This window comes from Phyllopteryx taeniolatus, chromosome 15, assembly GCF_024500385.1.
Source record: "Phyllopteryx taeniolatus isolate TA_2022b chromosome 15, UOR_Ptae_1.2, whole genome shotgun sequence".
NCBI classification, from domain to species: domain Eukaryota; kingdom Metazoa; phylum Chordata; class Actinopteri; order Syngnathiformes; family Syngnathidae; genus Phyllopteryx; species Phyllopteryx taeniolatus.
This window is the reverse complement of record NC_084516.1, coordinates 22,976,426-22,988,433: the sequence shown is the minus strand read 5'-3', so window position 1 is coordinate 22,988,433 and position 12,008 is coordinate 22,976,426. Positions and strand designations below refer to the sequence as shown.

The window sequence follows — 12,008 nt, the reverse complement described above, 5'->3', positions numbered from 1 at the left end:
TGTTGCAGCTTTTTTTTTAGATCTTTTGTCCGACTTAATTTTGTTGGAACAGATTCTGTTTTAAGTGATTTTTTTTTTTGATTGAAGAGGTCTGGAGGTAATCAGGCTTGGGTGTGATCAGTGAAAATTAAACTAAAATTGTGATTTAGTAACAATTCATGATTTAACAAGGGTGGAGGGGTAATTACTTTTTCTACACAGGTCCAGGTAACTTTAGATGTTTTTTTTTTTTATTATTAATAAATGAAATCACAATTTAAAAACAGCATTTTAAGTTCACTTGGGTTATATTTGTCAATTTACATATTTACAAGCTATGCTAAAATTTGAGAAGGGGGCCAATACTTTTTCACGGCACTGTATATAAGTGGGCCCCTCAATACTGCCAACTCAAAATCATTAGCACGCTGTATGTTGCATGTCATTGTAATGCAGAACATCACAAAAACTATAATCAGATCAGAGATCAAGTTAATAATATATATTTCTTTAGGCAAAGATCTTATTGGTGTCCAGAATCTACTGAAGAAGCACCAGGCCCTCCAGGCTGAGATCACTGGTCATGACCCTCGTATAAAAGCAGTCACCTTGAAAGGAGAGGCCATGGTAGAAGAAGGTAGACATTCTAATCTGTAGTTTTTGTTTAGTATTGTAGGTTAATGTGTGATTTACAGTCCACTTCACCTATATTCATGCTGGTACTTAGGACACTTTGCTGGTGAGGATGTGAAGGTTAAACTGTCCGAGCTACATGGACGCTGGGACATTCTAAAGGCCAAGGCCTCTCAGAGAAGACAGGACCTTGAGGACTCTCTGCAGGCCCAACAATACTTTGCTGATGCCAATGAAGCGGAGTCTTGGATGTGGGAGAAGGAACCCATTGTGGGAAGTACAGACTATGGCAAAGATGAAGACTCGGCTGAGGTATGTAAAAACTGTTGTAGAGTGGTTGACTTAATCAGCATATTATTTACTTTGCGACCAGCTACCAGTCCATAATTGTTGAATTTGATTGTCTTTACAGGCTCTTCTAAAGAAACATGAGGCCCTGATGTCTGACCTGAGTGCTTACGGAAGTAGTATCAAGGCCCTAAATGAGCAGGCTACGTCTTGCAGGGTAAAATCACAGTAACCCCTCCCTAATTTGCTCCATGGCAGCAATCTACTCGTGTCCTGAAGTTGTACTCTTTATGAAATCTCATCCTGGATGACTTTTATTCTTTTTAAATTTGGATTAAATATGTTGTTGTTGTGATATTGTTTTAATGAACAGCAACAAGTGGCACCAACTGATGATGAGACTGGAAAAGAACTCGTCCTGGCCCTATATGATTACCAGGAGAAGAGCCCTCGTGAAGTAACAATGAAGAAGGGTGATATTCTCACCCTTCTAAACAGCACCAATAAGGTAAATAGATGTTAACTATAATTACAGAATAACAATATGATTGAACTTGATTTCAAAATGCAGTACCCAGCAACATGATGGGATCGGGTCGTGTCTGCATTCAGACTAGCACATGTATCATGTTCGTTCACAGGCATGCCTTTGCAAGGTGTTCAGAATATGGGTTTAAATGTTATTGAATTCTACAGGGGAATCTAGAAAATAAATCTTTGACTGCCAACAAAGTGACGGGGCGAAAGCGAACGTAGGCAGCGCCGCCTCTCTCTCTCTTGCACGCTCTCTCATGCTCTCCATGTTTTTGTTTTTATCATGTGTTTTTTCAAAGTACATTTGTGTGCTTCATGAGCACAGACTAATAGTTCACATTCAATGTGGCTTACTTGATAGAGCAGTCACTGCGTTTTGGATTTGCGGTTTACACACAACAAACTTGACAAGGGAGTCACTGAGAAACTCATGCGTTCTCCGCCAGCCAATCACATCACCAGACTCGCCTGCTTCCTGACACCTGGAGAGGAGATGTATGAAGCGTGCTAAGCAGGCAGGCATCCAGGCCAGCGTCTAACCGCTAGCCCACAGAGACCCATGATACCTTCCCGCATCCTGGCCAATGTTTGCTAACTGGACATTAAACTGGAACTTATACAACTCCTGATATCTGCACAGCATGATGTAAGAGACTGCTGTGTGTAGTTTTTACGGATTCGTGACTCACTGACAAAATCTTGGACCCCGCTATCCAGCTAGCAGGGCTAACATGCTATCGTGCTGACCAAGCCTCTGCGGAGGGAGGTAACACTCACGGCAGGGGGGGGACTATGTGTTTCTATTAAGGTTGGAAAACTCTGTCACAAGGCCGATTTGATACATATCTAGATACACAGGCAGCGATTCGATTAATAACAAAAAATGTTTTAAAATAAAACTATCTACACGGGCGGCGTAATGCGATACGATTCGATTCTGTATGGGAGTGATACGATTCTGGATTCTTGGTGTATATTCTGGTAGGAAAGGGGAAAAGGAAATTTGGTGGTGGAACCTCAAAGTACAGTAACTCATTTCAAGGAAAGAGGATAGCTAAGAAGATGTGGGACACAGAAAGGACTGAGGAGAGGCGAAAGGAATAGATGGAGGCGCGACGTTGGGCATAGGTAGAGGTGGCAAAGGCCAAACAAGGCATATGATGACATGTATGCCAGGTTGGACACTAAAGAAGGAGAAAAAGATCTATCCAGGTTGGTCAGGGATGTGGAGCAGGTTAGGCTGATTAAGGATAGAGATGGAAATGTGTTGACTGGTACCAGTAGTGTGCTGGACAGATGGAAAAAATACTTTGAGGAGTTGGTGAATGAGGAAAATGAGAGAGAAGGAAGAGTAGAAGAGGCAAGTGTGGTGGACCAGGAAGTGGCAATTATTAGTAAGGGGGAAGTTAGAAAGGCATTAAAGAGGATGAAAAATGGAAAGGCAGTTGGTCCTGATGACATTCCTGTAGAGGTATGGAGGCATCTCGGAGAGGTGGCTGTGGAGATTTTGACCAGCTTGTTCAACAGAATTCTAGGGGTGAGAAGATGCCTGAGGAATGGAGCAAAAGTGTGCTGGTGCCCATTTTTAAGATGTGCAGAGCTGTGGGAACTATAGAGGAATAAAGTTGATGAGCGACACAATGAAGTTATGGGAAAGAGTAGTGCAGGCTAGACTCAGGACAGAAGTGAGTATTTGCGAGCAACATTATGGTTTCATGCCTCAAAAGAGTACCACAGATGCATTATTTGCCTTGGGGATGTTGATAGAAAAGTACAGAGAAGGTCAGAAGGAGCTACATTGTGTCTTTGTGGATCGAGAGAAAGCATATGACAGAGTACCCAGAGAGGAACTGTGTTACTGCATGCGGAAGTCTGGAGTGGCAGAGAAGTATGTTAGAATAATACAGGACATGTATGTGGGCAGCAGAACAGTGGTGAGGTGTGGTGTAGGCGTGACAGAGGAGTTTAAGATGGAGGTGGGACTGCATCATGGATCAGCCCTGAGCCCCTTCCTGTTTGCAGTGATGATGGATAGGCTGACAGATGAGGTTAGACTGGAATCCCGGTGGACCATGATGTTTGCAGATGACATTGTGATCTGCAGTGAAAGCAGGGAGTAGAAACAGTTAGAAATATGGAGGCATGCAATGGAAAGGAGAGGAATGAAGATTCGCCGAAGTAAAACAGAATATATGTGCATGAATGAGATGGGAGGAGGGGGAAGAGTGAGGCTACAGGGAGAAGAGTTAGCAAGGGTGGAGGACTTTAAATACTTGGGGTCTATAGTCCAGAGCAATGATGAGTTTGGGAGTGAAGTGAAGAAAGGGGTCCAAGTAGAACAGGTTGGAACGGGTGGAGGAAGGTGTCAGTTATGTTATGTGACAGAAGAGTCTCTGCTAGGATGAAGGGCAAAGTTTATAAGACAGGGGTGAGGCCAACCATGACCTGTCTATATAAGACCCTACAGCTCACACCGCATGTCAGAATAAATGAGAATCATGAGGTCAAAGGAACTGCTTGAAGAGCTCAGAGACAGAATTGTGGCAAGGCACAGATCTGGCCAAGGTTAAAAAAAAAACAACAACAACATTGTGCTGCACTTAAGGTTCCTAAGAGCACAGTGGCCTCCATAATCCTTAATGAAAGACGTTTGGGACCACCAGAACCCTTCCTAGAGCTGGCCGTCCGCCCAAACCGAGCAATTGGGGGAGAAGAGTCTTGGTGAGAGAGGTAAAGAAGAACACAAAGATCACTATGGCTGAGCTCCAGAGATGCAGTCTGGAGATGGGAGAAAGTTCTAGAAAGTCAACCGTTACTGCAACCCTCTACCAGCTGGGGCTTTATGGCAGGGTGCAATGGAAGCCTCTCCTCAGTGCAAGACACATGGAAGCCCCTATGGAGTTTGCTAAAAAAAAAAACACCTGAAGATCTCCAAGAGAGTGAGAAATAAGATTCTCTGGTCTGATGAGACCAAGATAGAACTTTTCATCCTTAATTCTAAGCAGTATTTGTGGAGAAAACCAGGCACTGCTCATCACCTGTCCAATACAGACCCAACAGTGAAGCATGGTGGTGGCAGCATCATGCTGTGGGGGTGTTTTTCAGCTGGAGGCACAGGACGACTGGTTGCAATCGAAGAAAAGATGATTGCGGCCAAGTACAGGAATAGCCTGGACGAAAACCTTCTCCAGAGTGCTCAGGACCTCAGACTGGGCCAAAGGTTCACCTTCCAACAAGACAATGACCCTAAGCACACAGCTAAATTAACGGAGTGGCTTCAGAACAATTCCGTGACTGTTCTTGAATGGCCCAGCCAGAACCCTGACTTAATTGAGCATCTCTGGAGAGACCTGAAAATGGCTGTCCACTAACGTTCACTACACAACCTGACAGAACTGGAGAGGATCTGCAAGGAGGAATGACAGAGGATCCCAAAGTCCAGGTGTGAAAAACTTGTTGCATCATTCCCAAAAAGACTCATGGCTGTATTAGCTCAAAATGGTGCTTTTTCTAAATACTGAGCAAAGGGTCTGACTACTTATGGCAGTGTGATATTACAGTTTTTCTTTTTGAATAAATCTGCAAAAATTTCAACAATTCAGTTTTTTTCTGTCAATATGTGGTGCTGTGTGTACATTAATGGGGAAAAAAATGAACTTAAATGATTTTAGAAAATGGCTGTAATATAACAAAGAGTGAAAACTTAAAGGGAGTCTGAATACTGAATACTTGGCTTTGAGTTGATCATGACCAATATAAAAAAATATATATGTTATGGTGCTAGAACAAAATAATCCTGAAATATTAGAGACATATCGCGAGCTATTCCATGGGGACTATTTGTTGTAGCCAGGGATTTTAAGCATAGGTACATGTGAGCATTTTTTCATTCCCCACCATGTCAACATCAGCAGTGGGGACTCAAATACTATCAGACTGTATCCTGCCCCCACACTCCAACCACCTATGATCCTCCATCCACCCACAGGCAACTTCACAAACAGGACCCTCATTGAGTAAAATTACGGTTTGGACTGAAATAGGAAACAGACTGATCTGGTACTTCAGGACTGCTTCATAGAATAAACTGGGATATTAAGTTTTTTTTTTGTGAAAGAGGACTGTTCTAATTGTAGTTACAGTCGGGTTCACTGTACAGCATTAATTTTGCCACAATACCTTTCTTACTTTTGAATGTTAAATAAAGTTTTATTTTTTTGTGCTGTAGGATTGGTGGAAAGTCGAGGTGAATGACCGCCAGGGATTTGTTCCTGCTGCCTATGTGAAGAAGCTGGATCCTAATCAGTCATCTTCTCGAGAAAACCTGGAAGAACATGGAAGCATTGGACTTCGCCAAGAACAAATTGAGAATCAGTAAGACCAAATATAATATTAAATTCTTCTCCTTTAGCACTTTCTTATGTATTGTCACCTGCTGTCCGCCTTTCTCTAAAAACATAATCTTTGCACTGATACTGCTCAGGCTTATCACCAAAGAGGCATGCAGCGTGTCTATGCGCATGAAGCAGGTTGAAGAGCTGTGAGTAGGAACTAGTTGAATATTTATCTACTCTGTGTTCACAGTGTTAGTTTTTTTTTTAATTTATTTTTTTATAATTTGTATTTATTTATTTTTAAGCATACATCTTAGAGATTCAACCAAATTTCCTTGATCAGTCAGAAATTTGATGATCAATAGTTTGGTTGCTATTTATATTTGTTGTTTTTACATACTTTGCTTCCACCCAAAAAAATTTTTCCACAGTTATAATGCAGCGATTATAAAAACATACATTACATTTCTTTGGAGCTGTGATTTGTCTGGTCCCTCACCTTGGACCTTTTTGCCATGGGTGACCCTGCCAGGGGCTTATAGCCCCAGACAACTTAGCTCCTGGGATCATTGGGACACACAAACCCCTCCACCACGAGAAGGTGGCGGCTGAAGGCTCAAGACCCCCTATGATGTTAAAAAATACTGGAAGCTCGGGGTCAGACCTGACAGGTCCAAACGTATTGTGAGGGTCTGCTGGGAACGTCTGGCAGAATCTCATCAGAAGGAGTTTCAACTCCCACCTCCAGCAGAACTTCACCCACGTCCCAGGGCAAGCGGGGGACATTGAGTCAGAGTGGACCATTTTCCACGCCTCGGAGGGTGTTTTCCAACTACAGGGGGATCACACTCCTCAGCCTCCCTGGTAAGGTCTATTCAGGGGTACTGGAGAGGAGGGACCGTCGGTAAATCAAACCTCAGATTCAGGAGGAGCAGTGTGGTTTTCGTCCTGGCCGTGAAACAGTGGACCAGCTCTACACCCTCGGCAGGGTCCTCGAGGGTACATGGGAGTTTGCCCAACCAGTTTACATGTGTTTTGTGGACTTGGAGAAGGCGTTCGACCGTGCCCCTCGGAGAGTCCTGTGGAGAGTACTTCGGGAATATGGGGTGCCGAACCCCCTGATACGGTCTGTTCGGTACCTGTACGACCAGTGTCAGAGTTTGATCCGCATTGCCGGCAGTAAGTCGGACTCATTTCCGGTGAGGGATGGACTCCGCCAAGGCTGCCCTTTGTCACAGTTTCTGTTCATCACTTTTATGGACAATTTCTAGGCGCAGCCGAGGCGTATACGGGGTCCCGTTTGGTGGCCTCAGTATTGCATCTCTGCTTTTTACAGATGACATGGGTCTGTTGGCTTCATCAGGCCGTGATCTCCAACCCTCACTGGAGCGGTTCGCAGCAGTGTGTGCAGCAGTTGGGATGAAAATCAGTAGACTGACACTGATCTGATCGTCCTGATTGGTATTGGCCAATAATTGGCATTGTATGCTGATCGGCCGATTGGCTTTCATGTCATGATTCACCGATCCGATCGATGACGTCATCGATCGACTCCGCACAAGACATTTACTCTGCGTCGCCGTCACGTATGAATCCAAAATCTAGTTTACTTTTAGCCTTGTTCAGTTTCTTGTGGCATAGTACTGTAACTATCTGATGGCCAATAAAGTTTTTTTCAATCTTGCCGGTGAAAAAACACATCGTCGGCGTGGGACTTTCTTGCGGTGTCTCAGACAAACATGTTATTTTGCAGTCGGTGCACAACTGAAGTACGTCGTGGGGTATGCCACAAAAACAAAAAAAACCAAGGAAAAGCCAAACGGACGCAAACTCTGGACAACACCATATAGCCGGGACAGTGAGAAAGTTAGAGTAAGCATGTCATTAACAGTATTTGTTACTGTAATTAAATTACTTTATTGCAATTAAATTACTTTAAGTTACCACCCATTATTTCTGTTATGTTGATGATGAAATGTGGATTTCACCTAAACTTATGTCAATGGCCAATCCTTGAATGCCCCCCAGAGCTCATTGTTTCAACTTTTGTCTAAAATGCTAGCGCATATGTTTGAAGATACTCAAGTATACAGTACACAAGTATATACAATAAATGAACAAGTCATGTAAACAGACACATTGCTCCATCTTGTGATCGCCTCGGTGATCGGTTATCGTTTTTTTAAACTTGCCGATCGGTGATTGGCCCCGAAAATTCTGATTGCGTAAAGCCTAAAAATCTGCTCCTCCTAATCTGAGATCATGTTCCTCAGTCGGAAAAGGGTGGGGGCACTCCAGGAAAGAATTGAACGGGAGATCGACAGGCGGATCGGGGCAGCGTCTGCAGTGATGCGCGGACTTTGTATCGGTCCGGTGTGGTGAAGAAGGAGCTAAGCCGAAAGGCGAAGCTCTCAATTTATCGTTCGATCTATGTTCCTATGACCGAAAGAACAAGATCCCGGATACAAGTGGCCGAAACGTGTTTCCTTCGCAGGGTGTCTGGGCTCTCCCATAGAGAGAGGGTGAGAAGCGCAGTCATCAGAGAGGGGCTCAGAGTAGAGCTCTTTGTGATTAATATGCAACAACAAACTTGTCACTGAAGGTAACACGAATAAAAGGTGCAGCTTCCTAATAACATTTACCTTGTCTATGAAAATTTCACTCTATACGGAGTCCCGTGGAAAAAGTATTTTCCCCCTGAACCTAATAACTGGTTGGGCTACCCTCAGCAGCAACAAGTGAAATTAAGTATTTTCTATAACCGGCCCACTCTTCCTTGCAGAATTATTTTAATTCAGCAAGAGTGGAGGGTTTTCAAGCATGAATGGCCTTTTTAAGGTCATACCACAGCGTTTCAATCAGATTCAAGTCTGAACTTTGACTAGGCCATTCCAAAACCTTCGTTTTTATTTATTTATTTATTTTTTATAAAGCTATTCAATAGCTGACTTGCTGGTGTGCTTTGGATCGTTGTCCTGCTGCAGAACCCAAGTGCGCTTCAACTTGAGGTCATGAACTGATGGCCAAACATTACCTTCAAGATTTTCTACTAAAGAGCAGAATTCATGGTTTTGTCAATGACCGTAAGTCGTCCAGGTCCTGAATAAACAAAGCAGCCCCACATTTGACTGTTGGTATGATGTTATTTTTTTAGAAATGCTGTTACATTTACACCAGATGTAACAAGACACATACTTTGCAAAAAGCTCTACTTTCGTCTCTTGAGTCTGTAGAATTTTCTCTCAAAAGTCTTGGGAATCATTCAAAGTTTTATTTTTTTATTTTTGTAAAAGAAAGACCACCCTTTGTTCTTTTTGGTCAGCAGTGGTTTTCGCCTTGGAACTGCCATGGATGTCATTTTTGCCTTCTCTTTCTTATTGTTGAGTAATGAACACTGACCCTGACTCAGCTAAAGGAGGCTGTCTTTTTTTCTCAATTAGAGGATAATTGCTTTCACTGTAATTCGCTGGCGTGCTAAAGCTTTAGGAATGGCTTTGTAACCCTTTCCAGGCTGATGTCGTGACATTTTATTGCAGCTCTTTGGGTTCTTTTGGCCGACTTCATTTTGTCAGGTGTTCTATTTAAGTACGATCTTGATTGAGCAAGCTTTCCAAAAAATGTGATCAGCCACAGCAAATTAATGATTTAACAAGAGGGACTACACCCTGAACTGGTCGCCAGTCAGTCGCAGGGCACATATAGACACGGACAACCATTCGCACTCGCATTCACACCGTCACTGAGTGGGTACTGAACCCACGCTGTCCGCACCAAAGTCAGGCGAGTGTATCACTACACCATCAGTGAGAGGCGGAAAACAAAAAAATGGTTATTCGTCACGCCTCCTTGGGAGAATAGGACTCTCTTCCTGCCTTTTTTGTGGCTCGCTGGCAATTTCAGAGCGATCACGCTTTGCTGGAAGCGTACCTGGTACCTTAGTAGCAGCTGCTATGATCGCCTAGCGGTGGCCCATGGATAGGCTGGGAAACCGAGTCTGTTCTCATCCCGGCCTTCGCGGTTACTGAGCCTTGTGCCCAAACAAAGAGAGGGCACGGGGAGGGGCAGCCAAAGCCTGCCTGTGGTGCCTAGATGCCACGACGACAAGAGCTAAAAAGCCAGAGGAGAGGGGGAAAAAAACACGAGAGCCAGAAGGCGGGAGCTAAGAGTTAAATAACCCAGAGGCGGGGTGTGGGCAAGAGGGATTGACAACTTGGAGAAGACCACACCCATCATCTTGAATATAGATTACAAATTTGAAAAAATTGGTTTAAAATCATATATTAATATAAAATAACCTCAACTTGGTACTCTCTTTACTCAGAGGTCAAGCATATCGGACTGACTGTTTATACTTTTAGTTTTGGCAAATCAACTGCTTATTGTTCAAATCACATTGCATGCTGCTGGGAGTCAAATCAAGACAAACAATTCTCAAAATCTCACAATTTCACTTGTAAAGTTGACCCACTGACAGACATCAAGGCATACATTTGGAAAATTTCTGCATAGTTCGTGAAATATAAAAAGACATTTATCCTTGGTTAAACATCAGATGAGAGGTCACAGGTTGCAGTACTCTCAAACGCCAGTGGGTGGCGCCTTGCATGCACATTTGGATATTAAGCAAATAGTTTTTTTGCTGTATTTGCATCCCATCGTCGATCGGTCCCTTTTTGGCTGTTGTGATTTCAAACGAAGAAAGGACTCCTTGATCACTGTAAACCAAGATTTCGAGGGGACCTGCTAATTTAGTTTATGGTCCACGAGGCGTCTCCTTGGGCAGTCTCACAGCAGGGCGGCTTCGAAGGATGCAGTTTATCACGCTTGGAGCATGTCCGCTACAAAAGCTATATGCACCCCTGCACATAATTTCTGTATTGATGGTACTCTTGGTCTGTTCAGTGTTTTTTAACATGTAGGAATTAACAGATTAGCACTGGAAGGTACATTGTCACTGACATATTTCAATAACAATGAACCAACAACAAGTTCAATGAATTTTTTTTTTTTTTACTAAAAATGTTTTGTTCTACAAATTACATATTCATAAGTTTCAAGAAATACATGACTCATCTTGTCCTTTTTTTTTTGCAATTTCAGTTCAGCTTCTGTAACGTTTCATCTTCATTATGCTCACCCAGCATGACAATGTTTTAACATTTTCCATTTTTTTATGGCATGGTTCCTCTAATGCTTTCTTTCTTGCAGATATGGAACACTATTGGACCTTGGGGAGAAACGCAAGGACATGTTGGAGAAGAGCTGCAAGAAATTTATGTTGTTCCGGGAAGCAAATGAACTTCAGCAGTGGATCAATGAGAAGGAGAGTGCCCTCACAAATGAAGAGGTGGGCTCAGACCTGGAGCAGGTGGAGGTCCTACAGAAGAAGTTTGACGATTTCCAGAAGGTATTATTGCTTGATCATGATAAGATTTATATATAAAAATAAAAAAAAATCGTAGCAATTCAGAAAAAGTAAATAACAGTAAATAATAATAAAAAAATACTAAAATACTTGTTAAAAGTAATGAAAATAAGTGTTTTACCTTAAGCAAGTTAACTTTAGGTTTTTGAAATTTAACATTCACCCTTACACAGTTTTGAGGAAGGAGCATACTAACTTTGGGTCTTAGTCTGTCAGCTTCCCGCATATTGTCTGGCAGCGTTTACTCACCCTTCCTGTGTTGAGGGATACATGTGTACATAGAGGTTTGCTGCCAAAGCTAACTTATTTAGAAAAATATATAATTCATCATCACCTTGACTAAAGTCCTGTTAAACCTGAAAAATACAATCCCAAAGCTTTTCTTGTTGGTCACACCGTTTTGAAGAAATTGCTCTTCGAGTAGTATTTTGAAATGTGTTAATTTCCTTGATGCAGAGGCAGCTAAAAATACACTAACTTTGTTCAGCTTTGAATACACTAACTGTTGAGTAATAGTCGAGCTTTAGAATGGGGTTGGGAATGATAAACCGATACGACCGGATATCCGTCCGTAAGGGCGAGTGATACAACTTTATCTAGAGCATATTAGATGACCGATACACAATCCGCCAGGAATCCTGAGATACATCGGTTATAGCGCTGTGTACTGGATATCGCGAGGCTAGGAATCGGTTGCCTGAGGCTTTGTTTTCATCTCGTAAAACAAGCGGGAGATGTCTTGCGCTGTGCTCCGTAGGTAGCGTTATGTTTACAACCAAGCCCAGCAGTGGTGGATACTAGCGACACTACTAGTT

At 42.8% G+C, this 12,008-nt stretch overlaps 1 protein-coding gene across 5 annotated transcripts in view; it reads left to right on the top strand.

Annotated features, from left to right (window-relative positions):
• Nucleotides 1–12,008, top strand: part of sptan1 (spectrin alpha, non-erythrocytic 1) — a 105,874-nt gene that overhangs the window by 44,310 nt on the left and 49,556 nt on the right. For 3 of the 5 annotated variants that reach the window (XM_061747957.1, XM_061747955.1, XM_061747956.1), the window contains exons 17-23: nucleotides 494–616; nucleotides 707–924; nucleotides 1,025–1,117; nucleotides 1,274–1,408; nucleotides 5,663–5,808; nucleotides 5,918–5,974; nucleotides 10,977–11,175. In XM_061747957.1, coding sequence (XP_061603941.1) covers nucleotides 494–616; nucleotides 707–924; nucleotides 1,025–1,117; nucleotides 1,274–1,408; nucleotides 5,663–5,808; nucleotides 5,918–5,974; nucleotides 10,977–11,175 — 971 coding nt within the window. The remainder of the gene's footprint in view (nucleotides 1–493; nucleotides 617–706; nucleotides 925–1,024; nucleotides 1,118–1,273; nucleotides 1,409–5,662; nucleotides 5,809–5,917; nucleotides 5,975–10,976; nucleotides 11,176–12,008) is intronic. The other 2 variants (XM_061747959.1, XM_061747958.1) reach the window with 1 other exon arrangement.